At 39.2% G+C, this 20,148-nt stretch overlaps 1 protein-coding gene across 4 annotated transcripts in view; it reads right to left on the reverse strand.

Moving 5' to 3' along the window:
- Positions 1-20,148, reverse strand: part of jade2 (jade family PHD finger 2) — a 312,027-nt gene that overhangs the window by 80,486 nt on the left and 211,393 nt on the right. For all 4 annotated transcript variants that reach the window (XM_041800778.1, XM_041800775.1, XM_041800776.1 and 1 more), the window contains one exon: positions 17,217-17,381. In XM_041800778.1, the coding sequence (XP_041656712.1) occupies positions 17,217-17,381 (165 nt within the window). The remainder of the gene's footprint in view (positions 1-17,216; positions 17,382-20,148) is intronic.

Consider the following 20,148-nt stretch of genomic DNA (forward strand, 5'->3'; position numbering starts at 1 on the left):
GGTCTTCATGTCCAACAGCAGTGCCTGACCTTAAAAAAGCTTAGCAGAATGAATGGGCACAAATTTCCACAAAAACACAGAAGGAAAGCTGTTATCGCTGCAAAAGGGGAGGCAACTCCATATTAAAGTAGCTGTATTTGAATGCAATGTCATTACAGGCTCTGTAGGTGTAATGGCCAGGTGGCCAAATAATTTTGTCCCCATAGTGTATGCAGTGTGTTTAAAGACCAATTTCTGATTTTGCTTTAAGCAGACTTTAAACTATGCAAAACCTCATGAGGATGTGATTTTTGAGTTACAACTCCTTAAAGTAGTCATATCAGCTGTATCTCCTGACCTTGTCTGATGGAGAAGCTTTCAGCTTATATAAATAATTAAAGCTATGGTTGTAAAAACACCCTTCTGTAATGATGTTCCTCAAAAACAAAAGCCAGTCATGATGTTTTAACCCTAATTTGTTTGATATACAGAGTGACTTGAAGCTCACAATATCAGATGTGCAGATGAGTCCCGGTGGATCAGTGTAGGAAGGTTTCCACTTGTCCTATGTGAATGAGCTCAGAGAAGTGTTGTGTTTAATCGTTCTCAGAAACGATACGTCCAAATCCCACCAATCAAAGGTTTTTGAAGTTTGAGAAGTCTCTCTGGAGAATCTATCAGTGAGCGCATATGCAGGCCAAAAATCCTGCAGCGGAGAGCTCATAAACTACAGCGACTGCTTCCCTCAGGAGTCCACGATACTTTACCGGTCACTTTGGGGGGAAGCCAGCCGTGACTTCCAGGTCCTTCTTAAATCTACAAATGAGACCTGGCTGGCTGGAAAAACACTTAACAAAAATCTTTTCTGTTGAACTGAAAAGGGCCTTGTGTTGTATCTGTGTTAGTACCTTGAACTGTCTGGAAACAGTGCAGAAGAAGAAGAAGGAGAAGAAGGTGAAAATGCAGAAGAGGAGGGAGAAATAGTGTGCAGTGGGTCAGTGTTAGGTTTGGAGTAGATCTACATGAATGGAGCCAGGTTGATGTTGATCCAACAGGGTGGGTCTGTCTGCTGCATGACTCGGACCGTCTGGTCTGCAACAAGAACCCCTCCTCCGCCCTCCCTCTATATATGTGTCTAAGTGTGTGCAAGCAATGCATGTGTGCATGCCTCTGTCAGTATGGATGTGGGTGATGAATGACTTTGTGTGTTAATGACTGCGTATGCACATGTGAGTGGTAGTGAGGCATGTAAGTTGACTGCACAGCCTGAATAAACTGCATGTCTGTTTGTAAGCGAAAGAAAGAGAGAGGGATCTTATAACCAAGCAGGCACAGCACCAGAGTTGGCGTCTTTTTTTCCATGTCTCTGTCCTTTCTCTGACCCTACCTAACGTTGCATAACATGAGAGACAACTCATGCCCAAAGAGGATAGGTGGGTGTGTGGGGCACGGGTGAGGGGGGGAAGATGCTGAAGGGGTTTTGTGTAAAACTACAAGGATGACAAGAAACAAATAAAATGTGCAGTAAATGAGAGAAATCTCTCAACACCTGACACTCTGCCCCTCCTGTCTCTGTGCTTTTTTAAACTGTTGCAAAACTGCTGGAAATAAAAGGAGATATGGCTCTGGGGAGGAGAGAGGAAGGAAGGAAAGTCTTAGATCATATATAAATAGTGAATAAATGCATGCAAACAATCTCATATGAGACGCAGAAGTGTTTGGAGTCATTTGTTCTTCACATGGACCAAATATGTTGCAAGTTATAATTATAATTAAAGGCCTGTATGACTAACTGTGTGCAAACATCCTCCAAGCAGAAAAAGGAAGATGAATTTGTTTATATATTCCTGGTATCTCTGCCTCCACAGTGTTGTTTTCACTTGAACTTCAAGATTCATTCCACTAAGTTCACCTTCCAAGCTGTAATATTGTAATGTAATATTCATTGAGGGAATGAAACTTTAATTTATAGCTTTTAATGTGACGTCATTAGGGATGCAGATCAAAACCTGGGTCCTTAGAGACCCTTGTCTGTATTTTTTGGAAACCTAAACATCAACAACATTTTAGCTAACATTTAAGACTATTACTGCTATTGAGTCTCACAGGTCTCTGTGAAGTACTGTCATCTTATCACACTTTAAAGATAGTGACAGGAGACTTTTATTGCCTTTGCATCTCATGTTGCTGATTCCAACTTTTGTTCATCCGTAAGTTGAGTCATAACAGACTGTTGACTTGATTCTAATAGTATCTGCCTTTTATTGAGGAAAAATGTCAACAAACTGCTGTGCTGGGGAAAGAATTTTAGTTCACTCAGGAACAAGCTTGTCATATATATTTTAGAATTTTATTGCAAAATGGAAATATAGTTTTACTTAGCATAGAAGGCTCAAAAGATGATCCCTGGGTTAGTCAAGCAGCGTGTTTTGACTTTCCGGGGAGCATATAGCTAGAGACCCCAACATGGGTAGATACATTAATCACAATGCATATGAATACAATAAAATAAGTTCAAAAGCAATTAAAACATAGTAGTGTGAATTTTACTATAAGGGAGCAACAAGCTCTATTCTATAAAGGAGGAGGCTGGGGTGAAGGAGGTTAAGCTTTCCTAGCAGCAGCAGTGGTTAGTGAGAAGTATGGCATTTATAAATACACTGCTATGTTGAGAAAAAGAGGTGTGAATGGCTGTGAGAACTGGGAGGTGAGAGGTGGAAGGTTCACATGGCCTTCAGCTGATCATGGCTGGGTGAATGATTACCGTGTCTTGCATGAACTAACGCCAAGCTTCATTCTTTACAATGATGACATATAACCGCCTCGACTCTCTGTCCTGTTTCTCGTCTGTTTGCTTTTATACTGACCAAAACGAACCGGACTTTGGGCTCAAGTGTACTCGGATACAGGACACTAGTGTGAAAGCCACCACAAAGAAACATCCACCAGCAGGCAATGAAAAGCGTCCTGCCTCTGTACACCAGAGAAATAACAACCTAGAATGCAGAATATATGTTTTGAGCTGTTATATTTTCTAAGTACAAATGAAAAATGTTCAGTTATCTGTAGGTTAAATTGCCCTATAAAAATGAGATTTCCATTGCTCATTTCATATCTATATGCTTACTAGGGTTGTTCCGATACCAATACCAGTATCGGAAATACATCCGATACTGCTTAAAATGCAGGTATCGGTATTGGTGAGTACCTGAGTTCATGCATATCTGATACCGTTTGGTTTAACTTCACAGTTTGCTTCGTTTAGCCATGCTAACTGTTAGCGCTATAAACCGGAAATTAATTCATCTTCGCTACCACGGAATGGGTTTCCGTTTTTAGCGCAGTGGCAGCGAAGAACAACAAAGGGACCCACTGCAGCTGCAAAGAATGAAAGCTGTGTGACAGTTTTTCTCAGAATGTTTGTTAAAACACCTTTCACACCTGTGCATACAAGACAAGAAGTGACAGTTTATAAATAGTTATGAACCATAAATTGCTGGCTCTTACTTGTTTTTCTTCCTAGAGCTAGCCATTGATCCACTGACGCTATTGATGTCTTTGAATCCCGTGTGGCAGCATTTTCAGTGAGCATGGAACTCATGTGTGTTTTGGGGACTTTAATGATTAAATCCACACCAGTAAACCCGATATTGAACGTCTTTTTAACCATTATAACTGAATTATGATCATTTATTACCACTAGTTCGATTGCTAACTGCCATATTGTTTCTCTCGGAGTGTCCTTCAGCCAATAGCAGGCTGTTCCGTAATCACATGATGCTGCCCAAAATAGCAGAAAGGAGAGACAGAATTCAATACACTTGATGATTTATACAACTGTATACATTAAGTACATATCTGCATACAACACTTGTTAATATGCGAGTTGTAAGTTTTGTTTTGTATTTGGAAAAGTGCAAGAAAGTTTGTATTTAAAAAACAGCCTGTGATGCAGCCTCCCGTATTATTGTTATTTTAATATTTAGCAGCCAAACTCAATAATCAGCAGGAAAACAACTTTAGGGTCACAGAGACACTGTACATTTACAATTCTATTAGTTGAGTTATGTTCTGAGTCAAATATAGGTCTAAAATGTTTCGCTAGTCTTAACAGTCAGTTCAGAAAGTTCAGACTTGTATCGGATCAGTAGTCGGTATCGGCCGATACCCAACACCTTGGTATCAGAATCGTATCAGGAAGGAAAAAATAGTACCGGAACATCCCTACTGCTTACAAACCCCAAAAACCAGCTGTTTGCATTTTCAGGAACAGTGCATCATCAGATGGCCTGGTGTGAGCTGCAATGCTTGCATCGCAAATCTTTGGTCTGAACTGGGCTTTAGACTGCTAAATAACAAATACACATTTTAAAAATTTCATTTATTAATCTATCCCTTATTTTAGCAGGAAGAACCCACTGAGACAGATGCCACTTTTCCAGAGTGTCCCTGCAGCAATACAAAAAAAGTCGTACACTCTAGAGTCGGACCAATATGGGATTTTTGGGGCCAATGCCGATACTGATATTGAGGGCTAAAAAAAAGACGATATCTGATATATCAGCCGATATTCGATATATTGTCCGATAACCGATATATCGGCTGATATATGAAATAAGAACAGACAGGAGCAGAGCGACTGGAGCAGAGCGAAGTTAAAAAGTTAATATATCGTCTACATATTGGCCGATGTTGATTAACCTGTGATACACTATGATCGGCCCGATTAATTGGCCCACCGATCAGTCGGTCGGGCTCTAATACGCTCATTCTTATACTCCCATGTGATTAATAATTAACATTAGAAAACAGTTGCAATCACTTTCTTTAAGCAATTCAGACACAAATCTTTAAAAATGCTGTATGACAGCAAAGAGGGTAGCCTAGCCATCATTTGGAAATGATTCCATGTAATGAATGGAGCAACACTAAAAGCAGTTTTACCCCATTCAGTCCTAAGCCTTAGTGTTTTCAAAGTGATCTAATTCTCAGATCTAGTTGTACAGGTTGAGTTGTGACAGACAAGAAAGTAGTCAGGTAAACTTCTGATCAATACTAAAAAACTCTCAGACATTGTTATAAATGTAACGGCACTAATCTGCTACACAGATTGTCTATACCAAAGCAAATCAAGATATTCCTAAGATGACCTGTGCGATGACTGGGGTCGAACATCATCTCCTCTGTCCCACTGAAAAAACATAGTTGCCTTTTCTTCATGATCTCTAGTAGTCAGACATGTCACACTTCTTTTTTAGGAGAGATAAAACTGTGTTGTTGTCTGAGAAATTGATCATGTAGTCGTTAAATTCTTAGATGAGACCTTACTGAAGAACACAATGTCCTGGAAAGATAGAATTAGCTGTACTTTTTGTCATGTTATGAGCAAAAAATATTTTCTGAACTGGAATTGCATGGCAGCATTAATGGAAAACACAAAGTTACTGGTAATAATGTGAAAAGAGCCAGGGCAGTGAAAAGCAAAAATTGGCTCGACAGTTTGGATGATTATGTGGAGAAACGAAAACTTCAGTGCAGAAATAAAAGCCAGAAGAAGAATCGAGATGCTTTTCTTGGTCCCTTTCATTGAAAAATAATAAAACAGAAGAAACTGGAGATGATGAAAGATTATTTGGTGGGTAATGTGGATCCAGGCATTTATAAGTTGTGGATGTAAGTCAACACAGGCTGCAGAAGAATTCATAGACGTTGGCAGTCAGAGATAATAAAGATACAAAAGAGCTTCATCTGCCAAGTACATTATTTTTGTCTTAGGCTTCTTTAAATGTGGAAAAATCTCCAGTCCAGCCTTTGTTTGCCTAACTTCTGCAGCTCTGTGATGCAAACGTCTGGTGCATATATTTTCCTCTCATTCTTAACCGTGCAATTAAACTTCCTCTACACTCTTTCAAGTGTGCAAAAGTTAACCTGACAGATATCAGACCCCAGCCCTCCTGCTGCTTCTAACCCTGCAGCAAGGCCTTGAGGTGATGCTCTATTCGGATTTAGCCAAAAACTGTCCTCTAAATCCCTCCTTTTCCCCTCTTCGGTTTCATCTTTTCCTATATTTCTCCCCTCTCTCATCAGTAGCTCCTCTTACCCTGTGTCTATGCTCCTCTTGTCCGTGCTAAGTAGAGAAAGAAGATTTATAAAACACATGTTCTCTGCTCATAATCAAAACTTTCCCTTGCTCTCCCTTTTCTTAAGAGGGCTGTTTCATAAGTGTTCAGTTGTGCTCTGGGCCTCCTGGGTGTGGGACCGCTGACCTGCTGGGCCGAGTGTGCTGCCAAGTCTTTACCGTGAGAGAGTGAAAGAGAGCAGAGGGCAGGGCACACAGCGGCACCGTGCCATCAGACACTCTGCCAGGATTTGGCCAAAGTTCAGATTCACTGATGGGGAGGGAAAAGACTAACTGTAATTGTTCAACTGAAGCAGTTATGGATGTGAAAACATACGAGAGGAAATGAGTCAGGTAAAAAAGATTCTTTCACACCTGTTTTCCCTCCGTCAGTGTCAGAGCTCCCCTGTCTGAGCCTCAGCCTCTGATTCACCCACCTCCTCCTTGGGCTTTTCCATCACTACAAAAATGTGTAGCTCTTTACTTTAACTGTAAATTCTAGTTCTGCTCTTTTCACTTTTACAGCCTTAACATTCACCCTGTACTCCTCAACCCCCCCCCAGCAACGCATTTGCACCCAGCTCCAGGTCTCTCCATGCTCTCTTTAAACTTTTTCTGGGTAAAATCTTAAAAGTTCACTCCAGGACTTAACCCCAATCTAACAATTCATCCTGTGAATATAAACAGCTTTACTCTGTAAGAGATCAGTGCAGAGTAAATGTTGATGAATGAATGAGATAAAATTGCTATATGTCTACTACATTTCTCTAGAAACAGTAGCTTTATTAGATAGCATGACTGGGTGAAAAGAAGTAGTTCCTTTTGAGAAAATCATAGTATGACAAAGACAAACAACAAAAGCTCTGCATTAGCAGCTGGTGAAACCCTAATCAAAGCTCCAGCTGGCTACTCAACAGACTATCTTCAAATCTTAACTCATTGTTAAAATATGGGAGGCCACAGACATAAGGATAATTCAAACTGATTTCTAACACCATAATCCTCCAAACGCAGACACAATTCAGCTTGACCATGAGACCGCACACCAGCTGTATGCAAAAATAATTTCATAGTGGTGACTCCACAGACATGAGGTCTCACAAGCTTGGGGTAAAACTTGTCTTTACATGACTTTGAAAGAAAACAAACATTAAGGAGAAACTATGTCATCAGTTGACTTTACTAACAAGTGTTCTGTTTTGCAATAGGGATGTTCAATAGGCCAATAAGTGGACATATAAACTGGTCACACCCCCCTTGAATTGGGCCATACCTTGGTGATTATTAGGGCGCAGATTGGGTGTTAAATTATCTAGTGTGTACTACACACTAAATAATTTTACACACTGTGTGGCCAGCTGAACAGTAATCAGTGTAAAGCATTGCCATCAATGATGTGTCTTTTATCAGTCACACTAGTACTATTACTATTAATATGACTTTTAATTCATATTTTGTATCAGTATAAGATAAGTTACTAAACAAGCCTCTGACTCACCACAGCCCACCACACACACATCCACACACACCTCCACTATGATGGGGAAGAAAAGAAGCCAAAAACAAAAGCATCATTTAGCAACTGACTTCTACGACCCAATCAGCGTGCCACACATTGCTTCGACATGTTGCACGCTGATTGGATGAGTGATGTGGGTGAGTAGGGGGTGGAGTGTTGGGGGTGACACTCAGGAGAGGAGTACAGAAATGGAGAAAGCTCACCAGTGCATTAGGGACCGCACGGTGCAATTCGTTCCATTGGCAGCACTTCAAAGAGGAAAAGGAGGGGGATAATCCACCCCAACATTAGCCCCTGGATTCTTCCATCACCACCAACAGACACACACAACCATACACACCTATACACACATTTACACACATTTATTCAATGCCGCAGCAGGCTTGAGGGGTTGGTCTGGGGGTCTGATTGGGTTGAGGTCTTGGGAGGATGGGATGGAAGGATGGAGGGGATTTTTCAATTTGCCAGTAAATCAGAGATGATTGGAATACTCTCTCTCTCACACAGAGACACACACTCCTGCCTGCACGCACACACAAACACAGTGCAACAGACACAAATGGATGCATCTCCGTGGAGAAGACCTCAAACTTGAACCCCGAGAGGAAGAAAACAAGAGAACAGGCAGAACATTTGCTTACAATGCTGAAAGGAGCCCAAATATAGTAATATGGGTTAAAAATATGGGTCAGCAGTGGGGAGAAGAGCCTCCGTTTCTAACAGGTGGTAAATCTGCCATGTGAAGAATGTGAGATTTAAATAAAAATTAAAGCACAGCAAATTTTGCAGTGCTGAGGTGACTGTTAAAGAGTTAAAGGAACACTATTTCCCCATGTATTTGGTCCCAGTCAGAATTGGTGTTGAATTAACTCTTTCCCTAGTGTTAAACTTTAAAAGTTGAATTAATTTTTAAATAGAGTTAAAATTTAACACTCAATTTCCCTGTATTGTTATTGAAATTGCACTGCATGCTAATAATAAAAAACCCTCACTCTACACAACAAAGTCTTCAGTGTTAATTCCATAGTGTTAAATTTAACACATTTGTAGATGGCCTAGTGGTAAGGTCATGTCCCAGTGCCCTGTGTAAGTGGGGGGCCCAGGTTCACACCATGCCTGCGGCCTCTTTCCCACAATTCTCCCCCCCACACATTCCGACTCTGTCCACTGTCCTCCTATCTAAAATCAAGGCACAAAAAGCCCCAAAACATACAGTATCTGTGTATATACAGTGCTTAACAAATTTATTAGACCACCTGTCATATTTGTCTCAAAGACCATCCAGCATCATGAGGTGCTTTAATGCGGGACTCTTTCATTTTCAGTGAGCTCTCCACGTTTTACCATTTTGAAGAGGAATGAGGGATTTCAAACTGAATTCACCCAAATTTGAGCCGGCTCACTGGGCTTCTCTGAGAAGTCAGAAATGAATCAAGCATAAAATTAAACCATTAAAACTAATTTTTCTCTTCAGGAATGCAAGTAAATAACTATAATTTGACATATTACTCAAGAAATATTAATGTGCTTTACTATTTTTTCAGTTTTTAGTAAATCCGTAAATTTGAAAATTCATGGATAACAATAATAATTATATTTTAGCATTAAAAATATCATTTGGGTCAAAGAGCTTCTACATATTGGTGTATTAACCATTGCAGAAACATAAAAAATGATTTTGGTATTTACCAATGCTGTTGATTAAGGGCAGTTGTGGCATAAACCTTACTTTGGTTAGGGTTAGGGTGGTCTAATAAATTTGTTAAGCACTGTATATCTATATTTATATATGTATAATAGGGCAGTCAAGAGATACCATTTTTTGAACCACAATTAATCTCACAATTTTCCATGTTAAATTGGGATTAATCACAAATTAATCGTGTCATTTATATCAGTTTTAAATACAGGAATATTTCCTCAAGATTTAAATACCCTTATTACAAAGTAGTGGAAAAAATGTTTCCTTTATGCTAATGTTTGTTCATGGCAACAACCTGAAACATTGACTGCTTACGTCCAAAAAAATGTCTGGATTAAGTTCAAAGATACTGAATGCTTCAGAAATATGCTGAGAGCATAACATGATCTCATCATCACACATAAAATAAAGTAGGGGGTAAGTTAGATTTAAACCACTTAAAGATCATTCCCTGGATCCTTCACACTTAAAGAATATAATTTCAACCTCACATGGGGGGAATAAAGGCTCACAGAACATCCCTTTTCACCAAGAGGACTCAAAACCAGATGATACAGAAAAAGAGATAATAAATACAGATACAGAATTACATGACAGATTACTGGGAGAAGTCAAGTCTCTGGTGAGAGCTTACACGAAGGCAAGAGAGCCTTTTAGTATTCTATTTACAATAATGGCTCTCAAAGAAAGTTCATAAGCACAGTTGTTGGATGCGAATGACTTCCAGCAGAACCTCATCCTCCATATCAATTGGCCTGCAATCCATAGTCACCCATGTAGCAACCACTATTGAAAGTCTGTTGCTTACAGAGTCGTCTCAGCATCTCTGTTGTAAAAAAATCCAGCAAGGCCTGCCTTTGGCTGGGGGGGTGTGGCTCTCTGCATTGGCGATGTGCTTGGCCAGCAAGTGGTACAGGTTATTTACGACTCTACAAACTCCGGATAACTCAGTTCATGTCGACAGTAAGAGTAAATATCCTAAGTCTTATCTGGCATGATCTTAAACCTTCATCCATCTCTGCTTGCATGCAACCAACAACATCATTGCGCCACTGCTTCCTGATCTCGCAAACTATGGGATGGGTGGAGAGTCATACAGAATGCACATGGCTAATTATGCTACAAAAAAATGCTGGCGTCAAAATGACTTTAATTTAAATCTTATACAACTTTAACCACTTGGGAGACCACAGACATAAGGACGGCATCTAAACACATTGCCTACATATCCACAGATTTAAAATAGCAGTGGGTTGAGCTTAGATCAATTGACTCTCGAGGGCAGAGGTTCTCAAAGTCTTGGGGACTGGGGACCCCACTGTTCCTCAGCGTTGTTGAGGCATAGTTGAATACAGCCATGCACATTCAAGAATAGTCATGCGCATGCTTGCATCTTTAGGGTTTGGTAAACATTACTTTGATTTCAGCATAAATCTCACCAAACAAAAATGGGTAAAAATGATTAAAAACCATTGAAAAATATTCTTTGTTTTACAGTGGGTATCTTGGGACCCCCTCTCAGTGTCTTGCAACCCCCCTTGAGGTCCCAACCCCCACTTTGAGAACCACTGCTCTAGAGAGTTGGACTAACTGAAAAGATCAACACTGTCAAATAACTCCAACACTGAAGATGATCTCACTCAACAAAGTTAAAATGACACTTTGGGATTTAAATCAACTCTGAAATGTTTAACCCTGAGATATCAACACTTCAGTTTTTGCTCTGAAAGAAGAGGATAGAAGGGGAGTGCAGGAGTAAGGGAAGTGGTGGAGACAACAGAAAACTGGTACATTGCAGTAGTAAGCTGTCAACGATCACTTGGTCAATACTTGACCAACTGATGATCAATCCTTGTTATGCGAGAGCAGCTGGCAGCAACACAATCAATCCTTCCTTCTCTATCAGACCTTCAAGTGATGACAAAGAAGAATGCTGTTCGATTTAAAGCAACTCAAGACTTAACCAGCTGTCATTTCCTCCGTTCAAACCATCTCCCAATGTGTAAAACATGTCGTCATCCATTGACACCACCGTCCCCCTGTGGGTCCATCAGTGACACACTCCATCATGTTTCGATCTTTAGCCGTGGTATTTCTTTCAGGTGAAGAAACTCGACTGACAAAAGAATAGTCCCATTAAATGAGGCTGCAGGCTTCCTTCAGGTTTTGACAAATCTAGCCGTAGTGTTTGGCATAACATATTGAACACTCTGCTCATTGTAACTTCATGAAAAATGTAATGGACAAATCTGGGGAATGCCAGAGACCTTGTGCTTCAATGGTCCTGAAGAAAGAGTCATTACAAGTGGGAATTAAATATGCACACTTAAATATACATATTGTACAATTGAAATGAGGATAAATTACAACATTTTATTTTAATGTAAACAAGGGGCCATGTGAGGTAAAAGGACAAAAATGCATGAAGGGTATGCAAAGCACATCATGTGTTGGACTTTTTTTCAGACTGGACACTGTTTTAGCTACATCAGATCTGTAAGCATGAGCTTCCATGTTTAAAATGTTAAATATGATTATATAGATTAATTAATATTTACATTTATTGAATCAGGGTAAAAAAAAAACAAGTGTTTTGTGGAAAATTTTGCAGCTCAGTCCCTTTCTGTTGTCTAAAGACTATAAGGAAGAAAAAATATATGAATTTCCTGTAATTTTTTTCTCCAAAATATGGAAAAATAAGTTTTAAAAGTAAGATGCAAAGATGTTCTAAGCTGTTACTTTCTATTGACAGGCTTCAGTGTCTTTCTTTACTTCTTATTGATGGGAAAAGTAGAGTTAACCTTGAAGACTTGAAATGGTATGAAGGACTCTACAACACATCAATAATGAGTTGTCTGGAGGGAGAAGAGATATGAAGAGCACAGATTCACTGGATGGTCAAGAGGTTAGCCAAGCCTGTAACAATCAATAAACCCCTGACCACTGGAGACCTCAGCGGTATGGCTACAGTTACACAATTCTTCATGAAACCAACACCTCTGGAGACAGGTTTCCATTATAATAAAGCAATATAAATACAACCTCCAGTTATGTTTGGTATAAACCTTTTTTTGTACAGAACAGTGGGTCATTCGGTTGATAAGCAACAGCCTATTTGCCAAAAAGTTTTCCTGCTGGGAGACAAATTTAATCAAATTCCCAAGCCAAACCAAGACATTTTTACTGCTCTGTAACAAATCACTGCAAAGAAATGAAGAAAAAAGATTTTAGCAGATTATTTTGTTTATCTTATAGCGTGCCGAAAGAAAATACTTTAAACCGGTTGTTAGGAGGGTTTGTGAGGAAACTCAGAAATGTTCTGGTAGATTAAGTATCAGAAAGTGAGCAAATATCATGTGATGTTTTTGAGATTGTGGTTATGATATAAAACATTTGTCCAAACATAAGAGGAACCGTGGAAGTACAACCGTCCCTCCTTGGCACTTCAGCATATCCCCCTGAACTCTGGTAGCAGTAGATGTTTGGCTGCGGGCTGCACGCTGTCATTCACATTCTGTGGGGTAGATTGCAGGGTCAGAAAGAGGTTTTGAGAACAGCCCTGCACTGAATGCCAATCAACTATCAGAGCTCTGAGAACATGAGCCTGGAGTGAGGTTTTAGGCTTTCGTGCAACCAGTCCGAGAAACCAAGCAAGGAAATTTACAAAGTGGTTTGCATTCAGCTGCCAAGTACAAGCTGCAATACTGAAAGGAGATACTCCTCCAGTCTTACCAGCCTAAGAACTTTGCTACTAAAGTTAATGGTAGGATTAAGACACTGGATGAGAAGAGTTTTCTAAATGCTGATTTTGGTAAGATGAATATTGATGCTGCTGATCTTAATCTTTGAGTTGTTCCCTCTCTTTTACTTATGCAGAATTTTCCTAACTTTCCTAAGGGCAGAAGCAATACTAATCCAGAGAAAGTTTTTCCCCTGTGAAAAATGCAAAGTTGGGAACATTAAGGAGGAAAAAGTTATTTTAATGTGTTAGTTCGACTATAACTGGACTTCTAAAACTACAAGTAAACACGTTTGTCCAGTCCAATCATTCTAAGTTTCTCAAAGTTAGACTAACACACAAATATAATGGGCTTCTGGGTTGAAATGGAAAGAAGCTGGCCAAGGCGTTCTGAGCATGCTGCACAGCTCTTGTACTGGGCCTGAAAGGTGAACAGCTTATGTGAAGGAATGCCAGGAAGAGAAAAACAAGTACAGGGTATCAATGTGGAGTGCCACACATTTTTGACAGACAGAGAGAAACAGTGTGTTGTGTTTACAAGATGTACAGAGCTGTAAAGTTGTCCATATTTTTGCCATAAGACATATTACCAGTTTCTCACTTACTAACTATTATGTAACTATTTGTTGATTGCATGTGCTGAACTAGGTCAACCTAAGTAAGGTCCAGTTTAAGTATGGTCCCCTTCAAAAGTATTGCAACAGTGGGCCCAATTCCTTTATTTTTGCCGTAGCCTAAAAACATCTGGGTTTGACATCAAAACATGAATATGAGATAAGAGATCAATATTTTGGCTTTTATTTCCAGGTATCTACATCTGGATCTGATACACCACTTTGAATATAGCACTCTTTGTTTGAGCCCACCCATTACTCATGTGTGCAAAAGTATTGGAACATATGACTGATTGGTGTGTTTTGTTGCCCAGGTGTGTCCTATTACATTGATTATTCAAACAATTAATATTGCTAAATGTCTACACTCAGTTTCAGATTTGGGTTTTGCATCCGGAGACTGCATTTATAGTTCAGAGGTGTAACCAACATAAAAACCAGAGAGCTGTCTATGAGTGAAAACAAGCAACTGTGAAGCTGAGAGAAAATGGTAAATCCATCAGAGCCATTTTAAAAAACATTGGCCATAGCCTGTATAATCATTTGGAATGTCCTAGAGAAGAAAGAAACCGCTGGTGTTTTAAATAACAGATGTCGAATGGGTAGACCAAGGAAAACAGCAGCAATTGATGACAGAAACATTGTGAGAGCTGTAAAGAAAGCCTCTAAAACAACTGTTAGACACATCAGCAACAACCTCCAGAGGGCAGGAGTGAAGGTATCCCCATCTACTGTTCACAGAAGACTTCATGAACAAAAGTACAGAGGCTACACCAAAAGATGCAAACCACTCATTAGTAAGAAGAACAGGAAGGCCAGGCTGGAATTTGCCAAAAAGTCTAGAGATCACTCTCAAACATTTTGGGACAAAGTTTTATGGACTGATGAGACAAAGATGAAACTTTACCAAAGTGATAGAAAGGCTAAAGTTTGGAGAAAGAAAGGATCTGCTCATAATCCCAAACATACAAGCTCATCTGTGAAACACAGTGGAGGTAATGTCATGGCTTGGGCTTACATGGCTTCTTCTGTGACGGGCTCATTAATCTTTATTGATGATGTAACACATGATGGCAGCAGCAACATGAACTCAGAAGTCTACAGAAACATTTTGTCTGGCAAAACAACAAAGGAGTTCATCAGAGGCAAGAAGTGGAAGGTTTTAGAGTGGCCAAGAAAGTCTCCAGACTTAAACCCTGCTTAAACCCCCTGCTAAAGAAGAGACTGAAGGGAAAAACCCCCCAAAACAAACAACCGAAAGAGGCTGCAGTGAAAGCCTGGAAAAGCGTCAAAAACAGAAGAATGCAAAAGTTTGGCGATGTCATGCTGTTACTGCAAGAAAAGGATTTCCAAATAAATATTAAGTCTTGTTTACTTTAATCTATCTTAAGTATATCTGTTACAATACTTTTGCTCACCTAAAAATGTGGTGCTCAAATAATGCTATCTCCTAAGTTGTGTATCAAACCCAGATGTAAATACCTGGAAATAAAAGCTGAAATGTTGATCTCTTGTCTCATATTCATCTTTTTTTGTCAAACCCAAATGTTTTCGGTCTACAGCAAAAATAAAGAAACTGGGCTCACTGTTGCAATACTTTTGGAGGGGACTGTATCTGAAAAGAGACTTTTTGCCATCCAATGTGGCTTAATCATACATACCATCAATAAATTGATTCTGCCCCCGTGCATGTACACTGGGGCAAGGACAGCAGTTTAAGTGCATGCCATAACAGCTCTATAACTACAGCTTTACCCAGCAGTGCATGTGGTAAAGAATTGCTTATGTCCAGATGTTTAAAAGTGCCAAAAAGATTATAAACCTGCCCAGCAAAGGCAATTATTAAGTCTTAGGAAATCTGATGTCAACCAAGACAGCCATGTCTGGTTAAACTCTTTAACAAAAGAGCAGCTCTCTCATTCTGGTTTGTCCATAGCATTTTTTTGTTGTTGTTGTCCATACTCTCCCCGAAGTTTTAGGTTTAACAGCCACAGAAAACACATCCCCTGTGGCCTTTAAATGCCTTCTGTCTGCTATTTTCTGGAACAACAAAGCCTGAACAACATTCTTTCACAGTGCAGAATCTTTCTTTACCTTTAGCTGGTTCATCTGATGCCCTTAAAGCAGACACAGATGACCAAACTCAGGTCAGATAGAATCAGAGCAGCTGCCCCATAAGAACAACTTTTAATCTCAACCAAATGAACTTTTTGTTCTAAACTTTGTATGCAGAAAAAGAGAAAGTTCTACTACAGCAAGAGTAATAGAACAACAAGACTGAATGACTACCTGATTCCTTTTCAGCTTCTGAAAGGTGCCGACCAGCAGACAGTTCTACTGCTCTGGTCTAAGACTTAAAATCAAGCATACAAGAAGAGGATAATCAGTCATTGCTCTGTTTCTTAAGGTGTTCTGACATGTCAACTTTTGCTCACCAACAAACAACAAACCTACAGAGACTCACTGAAAAACTCTTAGCATCTCCTTTATACTACTGAGAATTAAACCATGCTAAAACATGGTGGATGGTCCATTGTCATGGACAGGCAATCAATGTGTGAGTGATGAATGCATAAAAATAACATGATAAAATTGGCATAAAAACAAACACAGGGCAGAAAAATTACGAGTCACGTCAATGCTAAATAACCAGGCATGTGGGAATCACCTGTCACAAGTGTCCTGGCATGTGTCAAGATGTCAAAAGGCATCACGGATAACAAAATGGAAGAGAATCTGGACTTTTTTCAAAATAAAAAAGTCCCTGACAGTCAATAAAATAAGTTATTTATTTTTTCTGTGTGGCTCTGTGTAGCAAATGACCAATGAACCAGTACCGATCCATGGCCTGTGGTTGGGGACTGCTGGTCTACAACATTTATAAGTGATGACTGTTGAAACATCTCTTGAATTGAGATTAGGCCTCGTTCCTTCCTTTGAACGTCATTGTATCAAACCAAATCTCTAACTCCATGAGATACACTTGGGAATTGAGAATTTCAATTTAAACATACCCCTAGTCTCCCAGGAAAAAAACTAAGACTTCAGTCCAAACTTTACCAGCTCTTCATTAGATGGGTAACTTTCAACAACCCAGAGGGTAAACTTTACAAATGCTACTTCTGTTCGTAGGTAATCTGTGCAGACTGGCCTTACATATTGTATGTTGTAAAAAATGTCACAGTGTCACAGGAAGACAGATTTAATTGTGTGTAGAAGCACCACTGGGCTATCATTCAACCCCTTATTATCTCAGTCATTCATTTCATTATGCTTTCATCCTTCAGGCCATTCATTCATCCAACATTAATATTCATAACAGCAAAAATCAACTTCATATGTTACTGTCAGTGATCTTTTTAATTAACTCCCCCTCCAAAAAAAATCCTAAATGAACCACTAAATATCAGCCAGACTGTCTGGGTCTAGTATTAATTGGGAAACATCCTACGTGCAAACACACAACCATACACACATACATGCTTAGAAATACAAGTTCTCAGCCTGACACACAAAGGCTGAGAACAAACATAAGTGTAACTCACCCTCTCCAGGTCTTGTCGGAGGTGTGTGAAGAGTTTGAGGCGTCTGTATAGGACGTCCTGCTCCTGCTGGGCCAGGTTGTCCACTTCATCCCTCTTCAACGTCACCAAAGGTCGATTAAAGTTGGCCTTCCTCTTCAGCTTCCAGAACTGATATAGAAAGTCCACCTTGAGAAAAGAGACACAAAATGAGGCACAAAAGGCATCAATTAAAAATCAGAACTCTAAAAGTCATTGATTTTTGCCTTTATCTTAATATTCTGAAACAATTGAGTATCCTTTATGTATTTATTACTTTGTCTTCTTTTTGCAATGAATATTTGACAAGTGGCCCTAATGAGATAATAAAGCAGGCAATCCTGTGTGGTGTTAATGCAAATACGGGGTTTGATATCATTCAAAATATGCTCTTTAGAAGGTAATTTTTCATGCTATATAAAAATAATCATCTGTGACATTAATCACTAATCCACATTTGACAGCAACCTAATTTTACAACATATCCATTTTCCAAACAGACATAAAATATTCTTTAAAATCAAGTATTAACAATTAATCCATTAATGCCTTTTCATCCTCTAGTATGAAAAGCTATTTGTGTTCTCTTGTAGCTGTTTCCCCTTTATGTTAAGAAAAAAAATCTCTAGCCTGCAGCCACAAACCCATCTGAAAGCAGAGACCAGTTAATCACAGCACGCTCTAAACAAATGCCTGTGATTAATCAGACAGTTTACCTGTGAATAGGGAGCACTTTATTTGATGCACTAGAGCTGGCACTCTAAATACAACTCATCAATACCACATCTGATTGCATTTAATGAAGTGTGAAAGCCAAACTCCTCAATGTGACTAATGCATCATTAACCGAGTGTTCAAAATACTCAGAAAAAGAAATGTAACCTTCTCATGTTAGAAATTACCATTATTTATTCAAATTTAACAATCATTTAACATTTATTACATTTTCAGCTCACATAGAAGAAATGTTCCAGAAGAGCTCCATAGATTTATTGATTTTTCTAAGCAGGCAGTGTGCTCTATTCTTAAGTTGTTCAGTGTTAAAATCTCACACACAAAAAAGCCTCAGCTCCTTTAAAAGCAGAATGAGAACTTTTCATCGACTGAGATGCCCTCCTGTGCGTCACTGTCTCAGTATTTGTACTCTTGTTAGAATGAACAAGTGTTGCTATTTTGAGCTGTCTCATCAGTGAGCTGTTTTCACCTTCTTTGATTTTTCAGTCTGCAGGCTTTATACGTGAGATTTACTTCTACTTGACTCAATGAGTGAGTTTAAGTATGCATTACACTGTAAAACCCAATAAGTTAACCTAACTTAAAAAAACATGAAAACATATTGCCTTAAGAAAACTAACATACTAACTTTTGTTTTTTTTTTCTTTTAAGATTTTTTGGGGGGCTTTCGCCTTTATTTTGATAGAACTGGTGAAGAGAAATAGGAAATGTGGGGAGAGAGAATGGGGGACGACACATCAAACATGTGCTGAGATTGGGAATCAATCCTACAACCAGTGGGTATAGGACTATACCCTCAGATTATGGGTTCCTGCTCTACCAACTGAGCTAAACTGGCATCTGTGAAAATACATGTTTGACCTCAGTAAAGTAAACTAGAAACTGTGTATTTAGTGTTGTGCAACTGCAGTTAAGTTAAACCAACTCGAGGTACTTTGTGATTAACACTTGATAAACGAATTCAAAAGTACAAATGACGAAGTGAAGAGTACAGGTAATACCCCTTTCATATTGGCAGGCAATTTTAGGTAAAATGAACTACTTGTAGGAAGTCCTTAACCATTTTAAGTTTTATCAACTCAGTTTTACTCATATATTTAGGTTGGATTAACTTCACTATTTTAAAGGCCCTATAAAGGGATAAAATATTTAAAAATATCTATTTTACGTGTGTTGCATGACATGCCACTGTTAAGAACCAACAGGCCAGATTTCAGTCATGAAAAACATCTTTATAGTTTATGAGTTATAAGTTTATTAAAAAAAGCTTTAAAATCTGGGTGATGTGGGTGTGCTTGAATGAGCTGAAGCCACACCCACTCACGAGAAATAAAGTCCTCTTAGATGCCTCTGAGTTTATGGGATAACTGTCGAGTAATTTGAGTACAATGACAAAACATAATAATTGAGTGCTGTTTACTTAAAACTAAAAATGTGTTCTTACAACTTAGAAAAATAAGGCTGAAATAGCGATTTTCGATTTTTAGGTTAACACAAGTCATTGATTTTAAACAACCTTCAACCGTAACGTTTTACACTGCAGGCCAGTTGAGAGGTTTCTGGAGTACAAGTTAATGTAATTTGATGCATTGTTTCTCCTTTCTGCTACTTAATCAAAAATAGTGAAAGTAGGAAAACTTAAGTTGTGTGTGTGCTCAATACCTTATAATTTCAAAAACATCATTGGAGCTGCACAAAAACTGAAATCACAAAAATTTTGGGTTGCCCTCACTTCTGTATACAGCGTGGACAAACTAGGCTCAAGCATATGCTCAAAAGGCTCAGACTGTTATACTGTTTTCTTCTTTTTCTGTTTGTATGAGTGTTGCGTTAACCTGGTTACTGCCACCTACTGGACAGTGGTGTGAATCAGCAAATGGGCTCTATGCACGGCAGGGTGTGACTTTAATGTAAATATGGTTTCCTGGCCTCAACACCCCAACACCCCCCACTGTTCCCATTCCTATGGAGCTTACACCGCAGACATGGGGAAACGATAGGGCTAGGAAGGTGTCGACTTTACTGCATGTGTAAATACAAAGCAACAAAAGGTGACTCTGCCAGTTTCCTGACGAAGCGTTAAACCTGGAGCCCATGACTGAATCAAAGGGTCCGTTTGTATTTTAAATTGTGATGTCCAGACCGCCTGGAAACAAAGCCCTGTGTGGGTGTGGATTCTTCC

Source organism: Cheilinus undulatus, linkage group 12, assembly GCF_018320785.1.
Source record: "Cheilinus undulatus linkage group 12, ASM1832078v1, whole genome shotgun sequence".
NCBI classification, from domain to species: Eukaryota; Metazoa; Chordata; class Actinopteri; order Labriformes; family Labridae; genus Cheilinus; species Cheilinus undulatus.